Source organism: Poecile atricapillus, chromosome 1 (genome assembly GCF_030490865.1).
Source record: "Poecile atricapillus isolate bPoeAtr1 chromosome 1, bPoeAtr1.hap1, whole genome shotgun sequence".
Classification (NCBI taxonomy): Eukaryota; Metazoa; Chordata; class Aves; order Passeriformes; family Paridae; genus Poecile; species Poecile atricapillus.
Genome location: NC_081249.1, coordinates 8,007,452 through 8,031,729, shown reverse-complemented (window position 1 = coordinate 8,031,729; position 24,278 = coordinate 8,007,452). Strand labels below are relative to the sequence as shown.

The following is a 24,278-nucleotide window of genomic DNA, read 5'->3' as shown; positions in this document are numbered from 1 at the left end:
TTCTTACCACACTGTGATTCAGGTGATTTTCCTCCCTCAACTCCAGTCTGCTTTTCGGTGCATCACCATCATTAACGGGAATTTTCCTATTGAAAAACAGAAGCTTACTAATTTGAAAACATCCTGCACATCTCGGATCAGTACAGTATCATATCATCTCCATATTTTGATTCCCCTAGAGAACTCCCATGAGATAACATATTTATCCTTCTCTGTACCCATACATGCTGACCACTTTGAGAAGCAAGGACCATTTGAAAATAAGCATAAAAGGTTTTGACAACAAGAACACACAAAGTACACCTCAAAGCAGCCTCTTCCAAAGCAAGCAGTTTTTGTCAAGGTCTTCTCCTTTGCTCCTCACCCTTTCCTTTTTCCAGGGGGAGAATACCCCATTTTAAACATACTCTGTTCATATATCATCCATAAACACTGCTGAGGATAAAATTAAAACACACACACTAGTATCACATGAACATCACCTCTTCCATGCTGAAGAAGGAGATGCACATCTGTGCCATACCAGTGTTGCAGCTCTGGGACTTGTTATCACAGAAATCACCAATAAAGAATATACCTTAGTGCCAAATTTCAAATCCCAGGGAAAAAAATCACTGACATGCAGCAGAAGGAAAGTTTCAGCATTACCCAAAAGAACTCCTTTCAATCAAAGTACTTAAAGGCAAATCATCACCACAAAGCAGAAATGCAATTTTAATCCATTTGTTTTTAAAAGATTAACCTTCCCTACAAGCAGCACATACAGTTATTATCCCTGAACAACTCGGAGGAAAGTGGGGAGGGAGGGTGAGAAAGCAAAGTGAGATGCTTGGCTGTTTTCCTTCAGCTCATGTTTGCAAATAGTATTCCCTGCAAAGACCAAAAACTTCCACCAGCTTTTTGGAGGCTTTTCACACAACAGTGAGAACAGGGAATAAGAAGAGAGAAAAGCACTAAAACCACACAAAACTGGCACAGAGAACTGGAGGCACATACGCAGCTTCTGTCCAGCATCATTTTGCTTTTTAAAAAGCTGGGATTTAAAGGAAGGGGACACCTGCCAGTGCCTGTGTCATCCCATCAAACACTGTAATTTTGATCATCAACTGATTATATTCAGCAGGAAAAAAGGTGGGGAGGAGGAGAAATTAATTTGTGGGAGACAGACACTACTGATCCTACTTCACATGACAAGTCATTGGTCCAAAGGCGGGGAACACTAAGTTGCAGGCACGAGCCAATCTGCTGCACAGAGTCACCACAAGAAAACGTGCACTACTTGGTTTAATTCCCCTTCACAAATGCAAAATAATAAATTAATTGTGAAAGCACATTCAAAGGCTGCTTTGAGGGCGTCCTCACTTCACTGACCCAGGTTGCCTGTTCCATAGTAAATCAGCATCTGCTCTACTGCTCTCAGGCACGTCTTGACTCTCTCCCTTTGCCCTCCCTCCAAGCTGGGCTGATCTCGATGCAAGGTGGCAGCTTTCTGCTCCAGTATTAGGGAAGCGAGCAAACTCCGAGACCTCACTCTGCAGAATTACAGTGTGGTTTAACTTGCCAGAAGCTTAAATATTTACCTGTCTTCATTAATTCCACACATGCGGACCCTTTCATTGCTCATCCAGCTATGAACATTGCCATACAGGGGAGTTGCAGAAAGCATGACGTCTTCTTAAAAATCAACGCTTTTCAACACGGTTTTATATTCTATTAAAAAAAAGGAAAGAAGAAAAAAAAAGAAAGAAAAAAAAGTTGAGCAGATTTGTCTAGGAGGAAGTGCAAACATCACAGTGGAGCAGCCAGCCTCCCTCCGGGTAATTAATAATGAATGCAGGATTGGTGCGGGGAGTGAGCTGCCTACGTTAACCGCTAAGGGAGATACCCGGCAATAAAGGAGCAAATTGAGGGCATTTATAGGTCAGAGGAGATGGATCTTTTCCCCAGCTCACATCCAGAAAATTAAGAATCATTCCAGACTATCGACAAATAAAAGTTTCTCCACAGCATTTCATTTCCACAAGAAATGACTCAGCCGGCCAAGTACACACCAGTCCCCAAATCTTCATCTCACATAGACTGAACCAAGGAGGGAGACCCCGTGAGCCTGGGGGAACATTCAAACAACCCACAGGCACTCACAAAAGCCCTGCATTAGGAACACACAGGAGCAGGAGAGCAAGGCAAGAACAACCACATACGGGTGTGTATTAGCTACGCTGATTGCTGATAAGGCTTTTACACGAGGACTTAAAACTGAAGAGACACTGCTACAGAAGGCATCTAAATAAAAACCTCCCTTTTAGCGTCTGCACATGACTAACTTGGAGAAAGGGGTTAAAAATAGTAAGTGGGTTGGCGAGCTCCCCACCCCTTGATTTGATTAAGCGAGGAGCCCTGGTGGCTTCTGCATCGGAGCTTCTGCTGCTGCTGCTGCTGCTGCTGCTGTTGCTGCTGCTGCTGCTGCTGCTGCTGCTGCTGCTGCTGTTGCGAGTGCTTTCAGTAATTCAATGATGCCTGCTCACTCCAGGGAAAGAAATCATTAGCAGGCTCACTGGAGAAGTATTAGCAGTCCAAGAGGATCGTCGCTGTGTGCAGCCAGAGAGGCAGGTGAAAGGTAACCACATTTTCACGTCCAGCAGCAGAGGGGGAAAGGCTTTTCCTCCCCTCTACCTTGCCTAATGCCACCTCCGCTCGCATTAAATTCTAGTTTGCTGCATGAGCGAAGTGTCAGGACAAGCTGCGTTTTATTAACAGGATTATCGCGGCGCATGATTTATTCCAGTGCAAGATTTTAATTGCTCTTCGGAGGTTGAGTCGTTTCTTTTGACTGAGCTTCAGCCTGCATCCTGCTGCTAAATGCTGGGTTAATAAGTAGGGGGAGCCTTTAATGCACAGGATATCCCTCAGCTCTTCCTCTCTCACAAAAATAGAAGCCTTTAAGCAGGAGGCATGATACTCCTTTTACACACACACAAGCCAGTAACGGGCGATTGACCACTGGGAGTTTAATGCCTAACGTCTCCCAAAGCATCCATGCTTCCCCAGCAAACTCATTTCCTTTGTCAGGCTACAAAATATGCAAATGATCACTTTGGCATTTAATAGGGAAGAAGCCCAGATTGGGCCTTTAACACAATACTTCACACACGTTCAGAGAGGTTTAAGAACTGAAACGGCAGGAAAGCCTTGTTCCCCAACACTTTTTTCTCCCCTCAGAGAGGCCTTTTGTGCAAAACTCCACGTCTGGAACAAATGTATATTAATGAAACGGCGCGTTGACCCTCCTTTCTCCACAACGGTTAGCTTTTCCTAATGAAGTCCGCACAAATCGCCGCGAGGAAACAAAAATCCACGGAGGTTAGTTACCGCGCTATCATTCAAAAGGACTTATTTCACTGGAAAGACGTTTTCTGGACAGATTTACTGGTTTCCAGATGCGCCGCTCGTAATGTTTTCAATAGAGGCAGCAGCAGCATGGAGAGAGTGATTTAGGGTTTCAAGTAGGGTTAGTAGCCACCCCGTGCGCTGCCTCATCTGTAAGGGACAGCCACCGGCTCAGAGAAGGGCCTTTAGGGCACACAGTCCCACTCTCTGTGCCCCGCTTCCCTTTGGGGCCAGGGCTCCTCCGAGGGGCTGCCTGTTTCCTCGCTGGAAATGTATCATTAAGATAAGGCGAGGTGCCTGCACTAGAGCTCATCAATCCCCTGACACGTGCAGATAGCGAAATGCTGAAGCTGCATGGGGGGAGCGAGAGCTTCCCCAGCCAAAAGCGGGTAATCTGGAGGCCCCATGTCCCACAGCCTCCGCCACCTGAGCAAGGGCAAAGCCCGCCCAGCTCCAGGGATGTGGTGGGACGTCCTGGGGCCACCAGGCAGGTCAGAGCCCGCGGCCCCGACGGCTGCCAGCCCCTTCCCCAAAGCCACCCCTCGTCGCTATGTGCCCCGGGAGCGCGCGTGTGCGCGGCTATCATCATCGCCGCCCTGATGAACTTCTCGTGAACTGTTTAAAAGTGGAGGTCTGCTGAACGAGCAGCGGCGCCACTGCCAGCCATAATTTCATTGCAACAAGCAGCCGACTTTTAACTCTTCGCACACCCTGTCCCTCCCCCTCCTCCCTCTCCCCACAAGCAGCTGCCTTGTCGAGGATACCGGCTCACGGAGGCTCGGCCAAACGCCGGCAGCGCCACAAGCGCTCCGAGCCGCGGGGCCGGGGGGGGTCACAGCGGAGGGGGTGTGGGGGGCACCGCACCTATTTATACCCAGCTTCCGCGGGGGTGGGCGCAGCCGGTCCCGTTATGCAAGCCCGACGGCGGGCTGAGCGCCCCAGCGCACGGAGGAAACCGAGGACACGTCTCCCCTCCCTCCTCCTGTCACCCACCGGGCCACCGCCAGCGCGCCCCAGGGCGCCGCAGCCCCCCCGGCCGCCCCCGCTGCGCTGCGCGGCGGGGCGCGGAGCGGGGCTCGGCAGCCGGAGCGCGCACGGCATTTCCTCCGGGAGGTGTCTGGCCGATAAAGCCATTTGCGGCTAAATATAGACGGTGATGCACGGAGGAGGGAGGGAGGGAGGAAGAGAGGGAAGGGAGGGAGGCGCGGGGAGGAGTGGGGGAGGAAGAGAGTGAGACGCGCAACGCACACGCGGTTCCGCAGCGATGCCGCCGTGTGAAACCAGTTGTGAAAAGCGCCTGCAAGCACTAACCTGCCTCCCGGCGTGGTGCCGAGCCGAGCCGAGCCGTGCCGAGCCGGGAACACCCACCCACCTCCCGCGCTGCCCGCGCCCCGCCGGCCCCGCGCCGCAGAGGCAGGCACAGGCACACACCGCACTGCTCGGGCAGCTGATTAAAAAGGGAAACGTTTGGGTCTCCCTCGCAACGTCAACAGACTTTTGGCAGCCATTGACGCCAGCAGCAGCAAAGTTTTGTTAACACGCTCCTGGCGTGGAAACGAGAAAAACCCGATGCCCGCGGGGAGGGGGAGAAGGAGGAGGAAGACTCCACTTCTCATGCCTCCAGGGGAAAGAGGAGGGGATGGCATCGCCACCCGGGACAGGGCAGCCTCCTCTTCCCCCTGCCCGCCCACCCCCATGAGCCCGGGGTGCCCGGCGGAGTTTGCGAGGTGAAAGTCTCAGCGAGGGGCGCGGGGGGGGCGGCAGGGGGGTGGCCTGGAGGAAGCCCGGCGGGGCCGGCGGCTGCAGCGAGCCAGGAAGCGGCTCGGGAGGAGAATTGCAGCGGCGCACGAGTTCCCTTTTGGCGCCTTTACTCGTTTCCACCTCCGAGCTCCGCCTGGCAGCCTGCCAGTTTCCACTGCACAAGCCACGGAGCCGGCAGCGCAGCGGCAGCCGGCGGGGAGGGCTACGCGGGGTATAAAAAAAACCTCTGCGAGAGCCGATGGCACCGACGGAGCGCCGGGACCTTCGGCAAACAACCCAGGCTTTCGGATATTAAAAGCGATGCAATAAATTACAGGCCTCTGATCCCTCCCCCATATCACCCCCCCCCCCCCGGGACTCCTCCTTCCCCCCCCCCCCCCCCCCCCCCGGTTCCAGGCCACTGGAAGGATCATTTCTAGATTTGTGAAAATCCCTGAGAAAGGAGTGAAAAGCAATCGGGGACTCGTAGCGATCTACTTCGATTAAGCCCTCAGCCCCGTTCATCTGGAGCTTGATTTAAGGGGCAGCGCTCGCACGGTATTTATAAGCTTAAATACGGGCTGATGCTTATGAATGTCTTTAGGTACCTCGTTTATCTTGTACCTCCGACTTATATATTTACGACTTATAGGAACAACGACCTGTGCCACGGCTAGAAAGGAGACTTCAGAGACACCGTATTGCTGCACCGTTTACAATGCGCCGTATAAAGCTCTGGCAGCAGCCAGCGATCTAATATTAGACAAGTGTTAAAAGAACAGGGTTGGCTGCGCTTTTTATATATATGTATAAAAAAATAAAATATACCGTGCGTTATTTTTTGCAATCTCCACACGACATCGCCGCTAGTGACACGTTTTGTAAACCAGAGGAGGAAGCTGCAGACTAAGTAGCCGCCGCACGGATCCGCGGATTAGAGAAGAAGTTTGACCTTTACCCGGGACGTGTGGCATTTCATTTAACCATAAAGCTAAGCACAATGCGCCAGCGAGATCGCTAAACCGATTTAAAATACATATTGAGTCATGCACGACAGTAGTGCATCTCGGTTTAGGCAGCGTGCAGGCAGCACAAGGGGGTCGGCGACTATTTTAAGGCTCTTGCCGCAGCCACCCCCACGGTTCCCGTGTTCCCCGTGTTCCCCCCTCCCGCGGCTCCCACACCGTCACGTGTCGAACAGCGACCGGGACTTTCTGCCGTGTAAACACGGCGGAGCCGACCGGGGGCACCCGGGGCCGCTGAGCCAGCGCCAACGCCCGCAGCAGCGCCAGCGGGGCATCCTCCCCGCCCCGGGCACCGCCGCCCCGGGCACCGCCGCTCCGCGCCCGGCTCCGGCCCCACGGAAACACCCTCGGTGCAGCGGAGCTCCGGCGGGCTCGGACCCCCCGGCACGGGCGGCCCGAGGGAGCGGCGGCCCCCGCGCCCCCCCCGGCACGCCTTGGACCCCGCACAGACAGGCGCTGCGCCGGAGCGGCAGCGGCGCGCTCCCCTTTCCCATATGCTGCGAGGCGAATCATTGCATCTCTCTCAGCTGCCGGCGGCAGCCAAAAGGGAGAGGAAAAAAAGTTTTCAATTAATGATAAGCCTAGGAACTGGGGAAGGGGGCGGGGGAGGAGGCCAGTGAGGGAAAGTTAAAATGGCTGGCGATCCTTCAAATAACCCTGGCTGCCTTTCCCTGGAGCCCGCAGGGCACTGCCTGCCCCGGAACCCCTGGGGAAGACCCGGACCCCCAGGCACACGCTCCTGGAGGCCAAGGCTGCCTCGGGCGGCCGAGGCTGCCCCGCACACCGCGATGCCCATACCTGAAGGTTACGGGACGTTCGCATGGCGGGTGCACTCACGTTCCCCCCCCCCCCCCCCCCTTCCCTCCGGTTAAACCATGTCGTGGGGAGCGACAGAGAGGCTGCAGAGGCTCCCACACACACCGGGGGGAGGTGAGGCGGCTGCTACCCAACTTTGAGGCATCACCGCATGACGGATTTCCCAAAGATTCGCGGGAAACACCGACCCCATCCGCCGCACTGACAGCCCCGCACCGCCGCTACGGCGCCCGCCCCCGGGGCCCCCGTTCCTCCCCCGGCGCGGGCGATGCCTCTGTCCCCAGGCGCACGGTGGCGGTCGGGGGGGCCGGGGGATTCCCGCCGCCGCTCCGGCCGTGCCGGGAAACGAGGCTACTGCAGGAGGGAGCCACAAACCGGCTCAGCCGCAGGAACCCCCGGGCTCCAGCGCAGACGGGGCTCCCCGGAGAGAGCCCGGGCTCCCTCTCGTCACCCAGCCGCAGCGGCATCTCCCTAGCCAGGCCGTCCGCGCCATTTTAGACACACACACGCTCACACACACGCTCACACACACACTCACACACACACGCGCACGGGAGCGAGGTTTCCGCTGCCGCTGCCAGAGACAACAGGCAGCAGCCGAGCCCGGGCTGCGCAGGCGGAGCAGCGGCAGCACTGGGAGAGAGGGACACACACACACACACACGCAAGCACACACACCCACGCACCGCGGGCCAGGAAGAAATGTGCATTTCAGGTAATTTAAGGCCGCATTCCCGGCGCGGGGAAGGAAAAGCGCAGGCCTGCGCCCCCCCGCGCCCCCCCCCCCCCCCCAGCCCATTAACCAGCCGCACACTCGGCATCCCCGGAACCTTTCACTGTTGCCTTTATTCCGTATAGCTTTTGCTTTCCAGGAGTGGGATAGACAGGAAAAAAAAAAAGGGGGGGGGGGCTGAGGGGGAGGAAGGGAAAAAAAAAAGAAAAATACCACCAAGCCAGCCCCTTCCCCCCGCTCGTCCCCCATTGTTCGTCCGCGGGAGGCTGGGATAGCGCAGCGCCACGGGCTCGCCATTAGCCGGGCGCCGGCGAACCCTCCCCTTCCCCCAATAGCTCGGGAAACTTAGGAGGCAGGGTGGGGGGGAACCCCCCCCACATCGAATACGAATGTCCCAGCGCTCCTGCCAGAGTTGGGCGAAGGCCTGCGCTCACTTCCGCAACGTTATCCTCGCAGAAATACCGGAGCACGGCCCCCGTTTCCTTCCCCCAGCCCCCGCCGCACCCCCGGGAGGGGTGGAGTGATTAATGGGCCGTACGCCCTTGGTTTCCCTCCGGCCACCCCGGCACAGCGCTCCCCGGCGCGGAGCCGCCGCGGCACGCTGGGCGGGGGCGGCCCCCCCCGCATCCGTCGGGGACGTTGGGAGATATTGATCACGGACGACTTCATTTTGCATAACTGCGGCTGACAGGGCCTGTGGTTCCCTCATTTACGGAGCAACAGCTTCGCGGGGCTGATGGATGGGGAGCGGCTCCCTCCGCTCCCCCAACCCCCCTCTCCGCTCCCCAGCGCCAGCCCCGCCGGGGGACGGAGGCTCCGCGCCTCACACAGCAAATGGCCGCGCACAACAGGCAAATATTAAACTTAGGTGCCTCCGTCTCTCGTTTTACCTAGCGGGGCCGTCAGAGAAGCCTCTCGCTTCCCGCAGGGCTTTGTCTGCACAGCCACGGCAAGGCCAGGGCCGGGGCACGGAGACCTTCGGCGACCGCATGCAAGGAAAAGTGCTTGGGAAGTTGGGGGGGTTTTCCTTTTTTATTTTTTTTTTTTTAATTCCTCCCCTTCCCAACAACAAACAAACAGCCTGGTTTCTGTTGAACAATGCCTAAAAATTAGCCTCGCCCCAAAGTTTATGTCGGGTTTATGGCGCTGACGTTTCTCCTTAATGGGAAGCGCTTTCCCGAGCACTTCTGGAAAGCGCTGGCGAGCCCTCAGTTACGAAAGCTGCATTACGAGCACCTCGACTAAACGGCTCTGCAACGTGTCCCGACCTCACATCATCCATCCACCACCTTCTCCTCCGTTCCGAGGAAACGCCTGTCCAGGGTGGGCACCGCCAGTGCCAAGCACCGCCCGGCTCGGCGTGTGGAAGACACCGGGGGCAAAAAAAAAAAAAAAAAAAAAAAAAGAAAAAGGGAAACCAAACAACACGTGAAAAAATACAGATTTTTTTTTTTTTTTAAAGAAAAGGAAGTAAAAAGGACATAAAGTTGCCGATAGTGGCGGTGCCCCGGCGGAGAGGAGGCAGCGTGGAGGCCGCCACCGGCCCTGCCTTCCCATCCCAGCGCTCCGCACCGAAACAAAGCAGCGAATCAACTGCGATGCAGATGGGCGGCTATGAATTTTTTGCTGCTGCTTAGAGCTTTAATTACTCGTTCTTGATCCGTGGGACTACTACACGACACCGCCAAGGTTAAAATGCCCTGAACAGCTCTGAGCAGATGTGAACGAGTTGGCAGACGCGCAAATGAGGTCTGCCTCTAAGCATGATAACAAGTGACTAATACATTGCATATCGCTGAAAGAAAATTATTTTTCTCTAATTTGCATTAGCTTCTTTTTTTCTTTTTTTTTTTCTTTTTTTTTTTAACGCCGCCGACATTCCCTCCTCAGAGGCAGCAGCATAATCCTGAAAATATTGCTCCGTGACTTTAAAAAGATTTGGAAGGAGGCAGCAATTGCCAGTGTTTTGGCTATGCAAGTGTTTTGGCTATGCAGGCTTGTTTATCTTTCCGCCTTTGCTCCAAGGCGAAACTAGTTTCGCAAGCAGTATTCTTGCAGAAAAATGGCACATGTCATATAAAACACCAGTTTATAGGAATTGATGCTAAAATTGTTGAATGACTACTGGTGTACTTTTGCCACTAATAGCACAGTGTAATCCATAAAGGACCAAGGGGACAGTCAAGGCCAAAAGAGAAAAAAAAACATAATAGATTGACTGGAGAGAAACAGATAAAGACAACCCATCGACCAAAACGACTAAAAGGGGGGAGAGGGAGGAAATAAGCATCTCCCCTTCTTACCTGCTTTCCACCCCAGAGCCGCCTCATCAAAAAGACAATAGTACGTGGAGGTCACTTACTATATAAAACACAGCGGTTCTCGTAGGTAGCGAAATTATGTCAGGTACAAATATAGGCCAGAACCCAGTTCTCCAAGTTTCCTCGACTTTCCAGAGGCTCTTCTGACAGGGCCAGGAGATCACTCTGGGTACTGGAGCAAACTTCTAGGACAGCATTTTATACTACACTCAGAAGGCAAACCGAGTGGCTTAGATGCAGAGGCTCTGAGCAGAAAATAGCCACTCGGGAAATTTATGCATGAGGAGTTTTTCCACTGAAGACCTACTCCAGGGATCCCCGCACGTCCCGGTTATCAGGGGTCGTACGCTGCCATCTCAAGCGGTAACTTCTCTGCCAACACGTGTTTGCCAGGGAAACGCGCTGCCGGCCACCCCAGCGCACTGTGCCGTGCCCCGGGCCGGCCGAGGCTCGCAGCCGGGCTGTCCCTCCTGCCGCGGGGCTGCCGGGACACCGCGCCCGCCGCTCCCGCGGAGTCACCGGGGCCAGGCAAGCCTGCCGCCGGGAGGGATTTCCCAGCGCCGGGGCCGGGCACGGAGCCGGCCGCTCCTCCAGCTGCCTCCCTGCGCTTGTAAATCAAGCGGAGGCGGAAAGAGGGGCCGGGGGGAGGGGGCGGAACGCTTCTCCCCGGCCAGCGGCGTTTGCTTAAGCGTCGCGGCGGGCGGCAGGGCAGCGCGGCTGGGCACCCCGCCGCCACCGCCGCCCGGGATGCCGCCGGGTCCCGGGGTGCCCCGCCGGGCCCCGCAGCGCCGGGCGGTGCCTCCGGGAGCGGCCCCGGGGCTACTCCGGCCGCAGCGAGAGCTTTTGTGTGCGAGTGCCAGCGAGGCGCGGGCTTTTCGCGCTCCAACAGCTGTCACATTATTTGCACTGGCTGTAAACAGCCTTCGCCTTCCCCCCCACCCCAACCCCCGCCCCCCTTGCCACAGAGTTAAATCCAGACTAACAATCCCCAGTTAGAGATCAAACCAACAACAGCAGCATTGTGTCTGCCTTCATGGCTTTACCATCAACTACTGCAGCTGGTTTACTCGAAACAAGGAACACCCTCTACCCACCTCCCCCGCCCCGGGGCCAGAAACGTGCTCGTTCCCGGAGCTTGGCCAGGCGGAGCCGCGCTGCCCGGAGGGTTCTCCGGGCCGGGGCTGGGGGGAGCTGCTCCGCCAAGCCGGTATCGGAGGGTGCCGAGAGCCAGGGAGCTCTCCCCCACAGCTCAGAGGGGTTTCCAGTCAGCACTCACGCGCGACGAAACGCCTGCACAATCACAAGCAGAGCTCCGCTCTCGGTCTGGCTTTTGGGAAAGGCGAGGGGGAACCCCGCTGTAGCGGGGAAAGCCGCGCCTGCAGCTGCGCAGCGCCCCGCGGCACACGGCGAGCTCGCCCCCGCGGCGCGCCTCCGAGCAGCCCTGCCCCGGGAGCGCCGGGCTTCCCCCGATCCCTGCCCGGCCGCCTCGCTCGGGCCGCCGCCGGCAGCGTCCGACCTGCTGTGGCAGCGAACCTCCCGCCGAGGGGCCCCTCTGCCACCCCTGCCCGGGGCGGTGACCCCGCAACCCGCGGTGGCCCCGGCCCCTCCGCTCAGCCGGGCGACAGAGACGCGCTTCCACCTTCTCCTTTCCACCGTAAGTAGGGAAAAAAGAAGAAAAGAAAAATGCCAATAACCTAAGCACGACTCCAGCTTCGTTCATGATACAACCACCTGGAAGCAATGGAGTGCGCTGCGCAGTATCAGAGGGCCTTTTGCTGGGCACAGCTGGAATTTGAGTGTACATCCTCATACCTCCTTTCCCCGCCCTCACTTATTTTTACATCAGCAGCAAAGTTGGAGGAGACGTGGAATTTGCTTTACAGAAGCATGGGGGAAATAAATCTGTTAGAGGAAACCTTTTGCTGCCCGTTCTGACTCCTGGCATTACCCAAATTGTGCATCTCTTAAGGGAAAACCGAGACACAGCAACTTTCTTTGATATTTGTGTCCTGCACAAACTCTTTAGGAGGCCACAGGAGCTGGAATAACACTTTCAATGTACCTATATGCAGTTTGGGAGCCAGCACTGGCAAGGAGTAATAGGAATAAGGAATTACTGGAAGCATGCCTCCATCTTAGCCTAACTCCTGCCAAAGGGCAGTACCTCCCCGGCAGGTATGGTGCTTCACACTGATGTGGTAAGTCTCCAATAGACTTCCGAATCAGATTCACCACCCAAAGACGCCTGTACATATTCGCAGGTCAGTATCATCGACTATTCATTGCCTATACGTAGCTAGAAATCTGCTGGCCTGGTAAAAACCACTGCTAACAGAACAATGTCAGCAAAGGCTGCAACACAGTCTTGTGAGAGACAGGCGATTCGTGCCTACTGAGGCTCTTTCAGCACAAAGGCTTTTAGAGGAAGAAGAGAGAGAAGGGGGGAAAAAAGGAGGGAGGGCTCTCGTGTTTCAGGGCTGCTGTCCCCTGGGAACCAAGAACCAAGTGTAGCTTCAATCAAATGCTGACTTCTCCTCTGGGAGCTCAGTAGGAAACCTGATCTCACTAGCTCATGCCTGCCTCCATGCATATAGGCTGGGTTTTCTTTCATACCAGCAATTTGTATAAAGAGGGGAACCAATATAGTTTATTGCAAACGAGATCTTGCAGTAATGGATCTAGAGAGATATTTCTGTAGCTAAAATAAGACAACCTTCAGCCACCTGCTCAGGGCAGGCCGCGCCACAGCCGCCTCCAGCTCCGCACACAGGGCTCCGCTGTGGGCGCCCCTGGCACTGCACGGCACAGCCTCCCACGCATCTCCCCGAGCCCTGCATCCTCCCCAGCTGGCAGCAGCCGCCCTGGCTTGGGGTTTTGTGCAATGCCAGGTTACACTTCCATTAAAATGTTTGCCCTGGGAGATCACTTCCTGCTTGCAAGTACTGTTCCAGCTTCCCCTGCTGCTCCCAACTTTAGCCAGAGGTATTTCTCTCCTCGCCCAGCGAGGCATGGAGACCCTGCGAAGCATCCATCCCTGCCCGCTGGTCCTGCAAAGCACGGAACAGCACAGCAGGTCTGCAGGGGAAGACCTCAGAGCTCCACATAACTTCACACCGGGCTGCTTAATTCTGCACAGGGCTTTGCTAATCCACTTTGTGCTTGACTACTGAAACGGGAGGAAAGGAAAACACCGCATGGGGAGCACGACCAGGCCAGAGCAAGGTGAGCCTGGGGGACTGCAGCCTGTGGGAAGGGCTTTCCTCAACACCCAGCTCATCCTCCTACTGCTGTGGGCAAGTCGGAGAAGCTTAAAGCACAACCCAGCACACCAGGGCGTGGGAGCAAAGGGGATTGCCCGAGGATCAGAGATCCTTGTAGGATCTCTCCATAGCCAGGAGCTTTCACATGGAGAAAGTTTGGCTCAGGGAGGGAATTTACACTTAGAAAGAAGAACTCAGCCCATTCCTTCTTGTGCCATTAACAAGTTCTCTGTGAATTTCAAGGAGAGCTGAGAATACGCCCCTCCAGCTTTGATTTCACTTCTCTGTTCCTACCTGTCACCATACACAAATGCCACAGTCAAACCATGATTAAACCAGCCCTGCAAAGCTCTCTCACCCCTCCAGGAGACTCCCAGATGCAATGCCACCCCATCTCAGGAGAACACAGAGGAAACATAGCGGTGTGTGAGGGACAGACAGCCCCACAGCACCTGTCCACACAGGGACAAGGACAACCATCAGGCTGCCCCAAGCACGGAGTCTGCTCTCTGTGCAAGTACGGGTGTCCTTCTCTCTGCTACCAAATGTGCCAAGTGCCAGCCACTCCAATACTCCTGTGATGGTGGAATTCTCACTTCTATAAGAGGATACAGGCCCAAATGTTTTGTAATATGCAAATACTGAAAGGCATACAAGGCCCCCAGGTGAGCTCCTGGGATAAGACCAAGAGTTACTCCAGCTGAAAATGAAAAGCAAACCATGCTCTGAGAAAGAATGAGCTGGCAGACTGCAACCCACCGTGGGCCATCCAGAGGTGCATGGGGAAGAACCCCACCACAGCTCCAAGCCACTGCAGCTCCTGGATGTGGGAGATTACTCCAAGGGCAGCAGGAGCCACAGAAAGGACAGCACCGAGGCTAGGAGCACTCTGGGCCCTCCCGGCAGAGGGACAGGCAGAGGAAGCACAATGACAGGCTTTCCCAATGCAGGCTCAGCCGTGAAGCACAGCCCCGAGTCTCCCCTTTCCCCTGTGCTCTGCCGAACACACTCAGCTCTTTATATGAGCTGTTCCCAGTGTGGCTGGTGGATTCTGCGCTTTCCACTTTAATTGTCTTATCCAAATAAAGCTTTGTTTTCCTTAGCACGACAATCCCAACATTCAGACCGAGATTTTCATTGGACAGAGGAGATATTTTATTCTCTGATTGTTTAGGGAGTCAGGGCTTACACGGAACAGCCCCGGCTTGTGTGCCTCCGCTCACAATGGGTGCTTTGCAGCCCCTTGTCCCCATCATGTAGATTCATTTTACGGAGCAATCAGGATGAGAATCGTGCTTCTATCAATTTCATAGCTTTCCAAGTCTACCCTAGACTTTAACAAGTCTTTTAGTTTGCACCTAGACAATAAATTTAGTTTAATTTAGCTTCCGGTCTTTAATTTTAGCAGGTCTTCTTTTTGCATGCAAATCAATATGGCAATTACCATCTAAAAGCTCACCCAGCCCTAGGTCAATGTAAATTGATCATTGTCCGCCTTCTACAAAATAACACCGGGAGTCTGTGGTGCATAATGAGATTATACTGGAAACTGTCTTTCAAATCACAAATTATATTTCATGCTGTCAGGATCTTCTCCAAGCGGACTTCCTTGAATGTCTAATCACATGGCACCAAATCTATCAGCTCATGAGGTAGTTTTGGGGTGCAAAGAGTGAAGGAAGAGTCCCAAATAATTCAGACAACCGTTTTGGAAAACAGGCAGGCAGGTACTGAGGCGTGCTCTCACTTGCTAACTTTTCCAGCAGTGGAAGAGAGGAGGGGAAAAAAGTCTCCTCTCAGCCAAGAACTGCTGTCCAGCAAACAAGGAAAAATGAATTCCCTGCTGGAAAGCATCAGAACTTTCCTAAGGCCGCATTTGCAAGGAGTTCTTGGCCTCCTCCTTTCCGTCCCCACCTCATCTGCTCGGCCACTCAAAGGAGCGCTGGCATCCTGCTCCGGAGGAAGCCGGCAAAGGACGCGCTCTCCTGGCAGAGCCCTCCCTGCCTGCCGCAGCCCGCGGACCCGAGCAGGTCAGCTCGGAGGGAAAGGTCGCTCCGGAGCAGCGGCTGCTGTAAGCCGGTTCCCTGAAAGGCCAGAGGATTAACGGGATCTGCTCACAGCCAGGGGAACTCCCCCTGCCTGCAGCCCGGGCCTCCGCGTTCCCTCCGGCACGCACACGCGATGCAGCCAGCGAGCGCTGCTTGGCGTATTGCAAAGGGGCAAGCCCGGCTCTCCGTGCCACCATCCAGGTTATTGCAAAAGCAAGGAAGGGGGGAGCAGGCCCGCTCTGACCATCAATTATTTCTAAAGCAACACCAGCCTAAGGAGGAAGTATTAAACTCGGCTTCATGCTGCTCGAAGCCCACACTAAAATGTGATGTATTGCAGCGTTCGGGGAAAAGACAGTGCGTCACACATCACCTGTGCAACCCAACTATGCTGCAGGGTCCCAGCAAGAGCACAGACCTCTGCACAAGACATGCAGAAATCGGAGATCACTTGTCCTCCACACTAAGCACCGATTTACTCCAAGCCATATTTAGTCTGAGGGAAATGTGGCTGCTTAGCTATGACCTCAACTGCAGCAGGCCTTTTGCCTGTCTTTGCAGGGGCCACTCATCGGTCAGAGTGGAGAGACCTTGTAAACGACAGCCACACATCGCCAAAACTACTTTGGTATGTGCGGCACTCATTATTTTGGGCTGTGGTGACCTGGGTCCATTTTCTCAACAAACAGAGACATGAAAACATATCAACAACTTTGTGTGCTCTCACAGCTGCACAGATCCAGCAAGTTTGCTTGCATGGACTGCACAGGAGCGCCTGCAGCTCAGTCACTCTTGGGGGACCTTGGCTTCCTCATCAGTCTTCAAAAAAGTGAATTAACGCGGGGTGGAAGAAGAGGAGGGAAGAGCGATGACAATTTTGAACTGCCTGAGAAGCTGCAGCTCTTGGCACATTCTGGTAAAGGCAGATACAGTGTGTGACACGGAGCCTAGATTGTCCACCAGCACAGGAATAAAGCCAAGGCACCAGTATTGTTTCAAGACCCAGTCCATATTTGGGCATTCAGCTCACACATCCCAAGTATTGCTTTAAATATTAGAGACATTCACCAATGTGGTTCATAATGTACTCAAATGGGAGAAGTCATTTCTGTTCACTCTCAGATTACTGCCTTGGTCTTGATGGTGGGGAGGTTTTTTGTGGGGGGAGAAGAGAGGGAAACCCTGCTGAGTCTGTTTGCACTGGTCTCTATTAGATATGCAACAAATCTGCCATTTCCGGCGCTGCTTCTATCTAATTAGAGATGTATTTAGATGTGACGTGTAAATAAGCGCGAGCTGCCTGCTGCCCTGGCTGCGTGGACTGCTCGGGAGCATTTCCAATAAGGCTGTAGCGCCCGGAACCAGGGCTCAGACAAAGAGGGATGGGAATGGTCTGCGCTGCAGGCAAATCCAACAAAACCAGCTTTTATCTATCGCTCTAAAGCCTTAACTGCTTTTAATCTGTACCGCCCAGGCTTGCACGCCAGGATCGCATCTCATCCACCGAGGACGTCTCAAGCACAAAAGGAAGCACACAGGCACGGAAGAGCGGCGAACAACCCCCGACCCACCCGAGCTGCAACGCAGACCCCGCTCTCCACCTGCCCTTGCGTTCCACGAGGTGTGATTGCTCCCCTGGGCTTCCAAACACCCCGAGGCAGGTACGCCCATCTCCTGCCTGCACAGACACGAGGGCTGCCCCACGTTGTGAGCGCAGATGCGGCCCCGTGGGGCGAAGGGCACCGAGCTGCTGGCAGAGAAGTTGACGGAACCTGAAGGCAGCCACGGGAACTCGCTCCCCCCGCGGGGCCGGGAACCTCCATCCCGGGATTGCCCCTTGCGGGAAGAGGGCGGGCACGGCCCGGGGGGCGGAGAGCCCCGGGGACGCCCCCGAGCCCGGGGGGCTGCGGCGGCTGCCCCGGGCCTGCCCGAGCCCGGCTCCAAACGCTCCTCGGAGTTTCCAGAGAGGAAACTCCTGGGAACGAAATCATCTGGCACTCGCCTCCTGAACTCTTTCCTGTTGTGGGAAATATCTCGTATAAAGCCATTAGATGGACGAGGCAGCGCCGGAGCCCGAAGGAGCGCTGCCCCCGTCTCCCCCCGCTCCGACATCATCCCTACGATCGCTACAGCGCTGCCGCATCTTTCCAGGCCGGGATAGCCATCCCCGATCCCCTTCGGCGTGAAGGGTTAACAGCCATCACCACCACCAAAAAAAAAAAAAAAAAAAGGAAGGAAGAAAAGAGGGAGGGGAAAAAAAGAAAAAATATCGCGGTGACCTTTTCCTCTCCGTCTCCCCCACTCTCCCTTTCAGGCTCCGGTTCCTGTGCTCGCAGGGAGCCTGAGCGGCTGTCTAGACCGATCTATCACAGACGGACAAACAATACCAGGAGAAGCCCCTGCCCGGTCCCTCAGCCTCCGCCACTCACCTTAGAAATGGCGAAGAACAGAAAAGTGACCGCGATACAATCCTCCCCGGTATATTTATAGCTTTCCACACAGCCCACCTTCATGCCTGACAAATGAGATTTTGTCTGCTCTCTCAACGTACGCTCCAATAAACACACACTTTTTTTTTTTTTACTTTTTTTTTTTTTTTTTTTACTTTTTTGTTGTTGGTGGTGCTGGTGGTGTGTGTCTGTTTGTTTTTAGTAACATTCCGGGGCTCGTCCCTCCGATCTCGGGGCGGGCGAGGGCCCACCACGCCCGTCCGTGACGGCAGGTTTGATAGCGGGGCCGGGACAGACTGAGAGGAGCAATAGGAGTCTCGGTCACTCGTCCATATATACAACCTCCCAACCTGGAAGCTTCAATATCCGTATTCATCACGCCCCCTCGCACCCGGCCCCCCTCACCCGAAGTATTCCCTGGTCCCTGCCAGCCCTTCAGACTGCGTATTAAAGAGGTATACGGGGCGAGGAGCCGGAGGTCCAACGCTGCAAAAGGCTGGGGAATAACTAATGAGCTGTGCAGCCCATTGATCCGGTGCATACTTCCTAATTAACTCTGAGTCACCTATTTGTGACAGCAATTCAAAGAACTGCACCAGGGATAAACTGCAACCCCGGCGCGCGAAGGCAACCCGCCGGGGGGGGCGGGGAGGGAAGAGGCGGCGAGGGGGGGGTGCTGGGGGAGGAATTTTCTCCTAATCCTCCTAAAAGCAATTAGGGTGAGCGCTGCGCTGGCTACCTCTCGGGAAGAGAAAAAAAAAAGAAAAAAAAAAAAAAAAGAAAAAAGAAAGGGAAAAAACCCACCCAGCGGCTCCAACAGCAGAACCGAAAGGAAATGAATCGGTGTGTCGCAAGGGCGACAGCAGCGGGCTCCAGACAAGACAGGCAAGCCTCGGCACCTCGGGGACGAAAGTCGGCGAGAGCGGCAGCCGGAGGAAGCGGAACGCAACGCCGGTCTCGGCGGGCAGCGGCGCGCACGGAGCCGCGGGAGGAGCGCGGGCGGCGGTGACCCGGGAGCGGCGGAGTCACAGGCGGGGGGTGCGGGCACTGCCCGGGGACCCAGACCCCGCACCGCCCTCCCGCTCTCCCCCCCAGCTTTGTTCCCAAGCGGCTCTGGCGGGGCATTGCTCTTCCCGGCCGCCCCCCGCGGTAGGGCCACGGGGAGGGGGCGGGGAAAAAAAAGTTAATAGAAACCTTTGGAAAATCCGGGCTTGGCTACGTGGTGCGGGTTGGGCTCCCCCCGCTCCCCCCCCCCCCCCCCCCTTTTTAATGCAAACACGAATACAAAAGCTGCGGGCTCTAAAGAGCAGATGAAAGCAATGAACGGAGTTTCTGGAAAAGATTCATTAGTGGGAATTAATGCTGCGAGGAGCTCCGAGGCGATACCATTAAAGTCAGTCCCCACACTTTGTCAGTTTTACACCACTCGCTATGGTCGGGGCTTTTTTTACTTGTCGGGGTAGATGGGGGAGGTGCTCTTCGCCTTCCCCTCGCCCCCTCTGCGATCACCAAACCCGGAATCCGACAGACATCGCGGAAACGAGAAGGAGGGAGGAAGGAGGAAGGGAAAAGAAAAACAAAACAAAACAAAAACCACCCAACATACACACATCGAGAAAGAAAGAGGAACGTGAACGCTCCACAGCCCTCGCCCCCGGACTCGCTCCACGAACATCAAATGCATGCCTCATATGCTGCGCAGAGCCGCCCCACTTGGCCCTGGCTTCACAAAGCAGCCTCCGCTGCCTCCCCGCCTGGCCGTCCCCCTCCGGCCGGCCCATGGATGGCAAGCCCCGAGCCTCCCTCCGGCTCTCTCTCCCAACTCCAAACTACATTTTCGGCCTGACTAAACTTCCGTGTCACGCCGGACCTCACGCCAGCACAGCTCCGCGCACGGGAGAGCCCCGGGCCGCCCTGTCCCACGTGCGCCGCGGCGCCCACCCCGCCGGGGCGGGGGGACAGGGGGGAGCAGCGCCTCAGGTTCTCCCGGCAGGGAGAAGGCGGCCGGCAGCGGGATCTCCCGGCGAGAAGGAGGCAGCCGGCAGCGGGCTCTCCCCGCCGCTCACCTGCCCGCCGCCGGCGGAGCGCGCGTTGCTCTCGGCGAGGAGCGCGGAGCCCAGCCCGACCGGCGCTAAAGCTCTCCCCGCTCCGCGAGCCGGCAGCGCCGCTCCTTGCTCGCCCCGTCCCACGGGATCCCCCGTAACGCCGCTGCTCCGGCGCCTTCCCAATCACAAAGTGCGAGACGACGGGAATACCGCCACCACCACTCCCCACACGGGCGCACCGGAGCCGACAACGCGATCGGGGGCTTACCCCCGCCTCCGCTGCCCCAAACAGGCATCTCCACAAACAACCGCCTCCAAACTTCCCCTCCGACACCGCGGTCCCGGAGGCGCTCGCTAGACCCTCCCGCCCGAGCCCCGCTGCCCCGCGCCGTAACTTTGTGCCGCGCCGCCGCTGTGCCTTCCCCGCGGGCGGCTGAGGGGAGCCCCGCAGCCGCCCCGGCACCGCGGGACTCGGCGGCGCCGCTTCCGCACGGGAGCTGCTCGCGGAGCGGAACACTGACCTTCCTGCCGCGCCGCGGGGCTGTGGCGTGCGCGGTCCGAGACGCGGGTCCCCACACCGTCGCTTGGCCCTGCTGCTCTCCCTGAAGGGCAGCCCCGTCGGGGGTGGGAGGAAGAGGCGAGAAAAGTTTCACGATCCCGCTCCCCCTCTCCGTGGGTGCGTGTGTCGCGGCTTGCCCCAGCGCGGGCGGGTCGGGGAAGGGGCGCGGAAAGACCGGGGACCTGCGGGGCGCGGGGAGCAGGAGCGTGGCCGCCCTCTGCGCCGACGGGGCAGGTGCCCGCGGGAAGGGCTTTGCTCCTCGGCTCGACTGGGCTCAGCAGAGGGAGTGGGAGCGGCAGCCCGCGATGCTCATTCCGGCTGCCGGCTCTGGTTTGGCAGCGCCATGTTGCTGGCTTGCTCCGGGCGAAGTTCCTGCGCTGGCGAGCGCGGCGCTCCCCACATCTCGCCCGCGCCGCCGTCTCCCGTGCCCTGGCCGCCGCGGCTTTGTGTGTGTGTGGCTGGGGATTTAATTCTCCTCCTCCTCTTCTCCTCCTCTCTCTCTCTCTCTCTCTCTCTCTTTTTCTTCCTCTCCCCCCCCCTCCCCTCTTTAGTCCGCCGGGAAAGCCGCTCTTCCTCACCTTGCCGCTGGGAGACCGGGCTCCGTCTGCTGCACGCTGCGCTCCCCTCGCATCCCCCCTCCCTCTCTCCCTCCTCCTCCTCCTCCTCCTCCAGCCGTCGCCTCCCCTCCCTTCCCCTCCCCCCGGGCAGGCGCTGCACCGAGGGAGCCGCCGCCAGCAGCAGCAGCGGCAGCAGCGCCGCCACCGCTTTTTCCCTCAGCAAGTTTCCCCCTCCCCTGGCTGCGTTTCCCTGCTCAGGCAGGGCTCGCCCGGCCGCTCGCCCGCTCCCCCCCTTGCCCTGACTAATTGATTTGCCCCCCCTCGCCGCGCCGCCAGCCCCTCGCCTCGCCCGCTCTCCCCGGCTGGCACAGGTCGCTGCCAAGCTGCGGCGCCCCGGGGGGGGACTCCGCGCTCCCGCGCTCCCCGGCAGGCAGGAGGGGAAAGCCGCCCCCCCCCGCCCCGCCGATACTCCCCTCTCTCGCTACCCAGAAGGCCAGTGGAGAACCGCAATTACCATAAAGCTCCGTTCACTCCGCTCCGCCAAGCTGTCAAAACCCCGGCGGCGGCGGCGCTGCCAGACATCGCTGCGAACCTCCGCGGCGGGTCGCGCCGCGCTGCCACCCCCCGCCACCCCGATCGCCCCCGGCTCCTCCGCCGGGAGCCCCCGGCACCCCCGCCCTGCTCCCCCCGTGATCCCAGCGGCGCCCGGAATACCCCCCGGCGATGCAGCCCGCGCCCCCAGTCACACCCGCCGGCTCCGGGTTCCCCCTGTCGCGCAAAGGCATCCCCGCTCCCCCAGGACCTGCCGAGGGCTCGCAGCCGTCGTAACCCCCCGCAGGGGTCACACCACGAGCGGACCCTTTCGGCCGCAGCCTCTCACGCTAGCGGAGGGGGGGGGGGTGTCGCCCCCCGACCCCGGGGCCCCTCTCTGGTCCCACCCGCCGCCCCCAACTTCGCGTGGTCCGCGGCTCGGCCGCGCTGATTTCCGCGCTTCCCTCCCGGTCCGCTTCTCGGAGCTCTGAATCGGGATGGGAAAAAAAGCCACTCGTTTGTCAACGTCTGCATTGCGGGGGGCGGGGGGGCCGAGGGGGACCTTATTAAAGCGCGTTTTCGCCTGATCCGGCTTTGGCAGCCCTTAACGCGCTTTTTACCCGGCGTGAGCAGTGTGGCAACCCGGGGTGGGGTCACGACTGAAGAGCCGTTTCCCTAGCTGGCATTTCTAAGGCTGCTTTAAGATTTCTGCCCGGATCGTGGAGCCCTTTAATCTACCCGGGTTGGTAGTTATCGGCTGCATCTATTTACTTTGGCAAGGCAACTTTTGGCTCGGCGAGCTGGACTCGTAAATTTCACATTCATAACGCCCATCCCCGCTGATACTCCCGGGTTTGGTCCCGCAGAGCCCGCGGCGTGGAAGCTCCCGGGGCGGCCCCGGCCTCAGGGCCAGGCGGCTCTCGGCCCCACTGCTCCCCCGCACCTCCCGGCGCCTTCCCGGGGAAGCCGGAGTTCTGCCACCTCAGCGCCGCCGGCGCCGCATCGAGCCCTTCTCGCCGCCGCTCCGTGTGGGAGCGACTGCCAGCCAAACGCCAGGCGATTAACGCGGACAGTTTGCCCCGGGGGGGATTTTAATCGCCTCGTTCAGGACCCTGCGCGAAAAGGCTGCAGAGACGCTATGAGCTGCCAAACTTCCCTCACCGAGGGCGCCGGAGCAGCACGCAGGGCGATGGGAATTCAACGCCAGAGCAGGACGGCCGGGGCTGCCTGCCTGCTCTGCGCCGCTGCGTATCTCTGAAGGTGGAAAAATGAGTTCTCCAAAGTTGTCCCTACTAAAGCTCCCCCTCCTCCCCCAAATCCAGAAGCTTTTAATAGAGAACCTACGCTACGTCTGGGGAAACAAAAAAAAAACCAAAAAAACAACAACAACAAAAAAGTGGGGGTCGCCCAATGCTCGGGAAAAGGACACAGAGTCCAGAGAAAAGCACACACACCCCACACATACACACACGCATGTGACACGGGTCATGGCCAGAGGGTTGGCATTTCATGAAACTGCCACCACGGGCATTGGAGTTTCACTGCGTCTCTTAAAAAACTCTCCCGTCTCAAAGCAGAAGTGAAATATCCACCATCTGAAACCCGAAACGGCAGCCACACCGCTCAGCTTCCTCGCAGGGGAGCCCTGGAAGTCGCCGGGGAAGGGGGCTGCGGTCCCACCGTGCTGGCCGGCGGGGAGCACTGTCCCGAGTAGCGGCCGGGTTTGATCCTGGAGCGGAGGGCCACGCATCTGAAAAGGCTCCCACATGTTTTTTTAATCTCCAATAACAAGGAGAAGGACACCTGGCCTATTACGCTGTAAAGCTATTTTTTATAAAGATGTTTTAGGGCTAGACATTAAAAGTTATTAGACTGAACACACGTGAGTTACAGGCACACAGCTGGAGGGGAGGCCTCTGCTGGATTTTTTTTTTTTCCCCTTTCCTAGGAAAACCTCATTAAAATTGCTTCTTTCGATATGAAAGCAGAACTAGCGCGTTTCCTGGCGAGGTGGCCGCAGCCGCGGCTTCCCGGCTTCATTGATCTGGGCTTTGTCTCTCCCCACAGGTCTGGATCTGCGGTGCCAGCGGCCCGCACTTGTATCACAAAAGTCGCCCGCTTCCCTTCCCCCTGGCTGCGAAATCCGGATCACAAGCGTGTGCCTACAGCGTGGGGCTGGATGCTTGGGGCAGTGGTGGTTGGTTTTTTTGTTTTTCACTAATGACTTAAAGTTATCTCGGGGTAAACTTGCTGCACTTTTATTTTTAACCGTAAACTTTCTTTGTGAACGCAGCTTCCTTCGTGGCGGGGACGAACAGACTCGCGCTTGTTCGCCTCTGTGCCTTTTTTGTTCCCCGGGTCCCCGAGCTTTGCAGCGGGAGGCTGGCGGCTCCCGCCGAACACATTGGGGCTTCAGTTCGCTCCTCCCGCGACCTGCCCCGGCCGGCTGCGCGCCCCGCCGCCTTCCCCAGCGCGGCTCCGAAGGGTACCGCCGAGCTAACCCCGGAAAATTCAAAGCATGCTCTTGCCTTGCGGATTACCGGGCGGCCTCCCCCCTCCCACATGCCCCGGAGGGAGCTGACCCCCGGGTCAGGCCGCTGCACACTGCTCTCTCCCCGGGAGGGGAGGGGGGCTCCGCGCTGTCGCTGCTGTTGCGGCCGCCGAGGAGCCGGGCGAGGATGCGCTCGCAAAAACGGCTGCTCCCGATAATGCTAAGTACTTAACCTCCTCGTAAAGACAAATCCATTGTTAATGGCAGAATAGGCTTCTCGCAGGAGGCTTCCAAGTGGGATGGCTTTATGCCGGC

General features: G+C 57.4%; 1 protein-coding gene across 7 annotated transcripts in view; it reads right to left on the bottom strand.

Moving 5' to 3' along the window:
• The window catches only part of BCOR (BCL6 corepressor), an 81,986-nt gene that overhangs the window by 37,681 nt on the left and 20,027 nt on the right, over window positions 1–24,278 (bottom strand). For 5 of the 7 annotated variants that reach the window (XM_058831368.1, XM_058831406.1, XM_058831415.1 and 2 more), the window contains exons 1-3: window positions 20,347–20,956; window positions 1,581–1,710; window positions 8–86 (exon numbers count right to left, since the gene is read on the bottom strand). In XM_058831368.1, coding sequence (XP_058687351.1) covers window positions 8–86; window positions 1,581–1,666 — 165 coding nt within the window. In that variant the 5' untranslated portion in view covers window positions 1,667–1,710; window positions 20,347–20,956. The other 2 variants (XM_058831387.1, XM_058831376.1) reach the window with 2 other exon arrangements.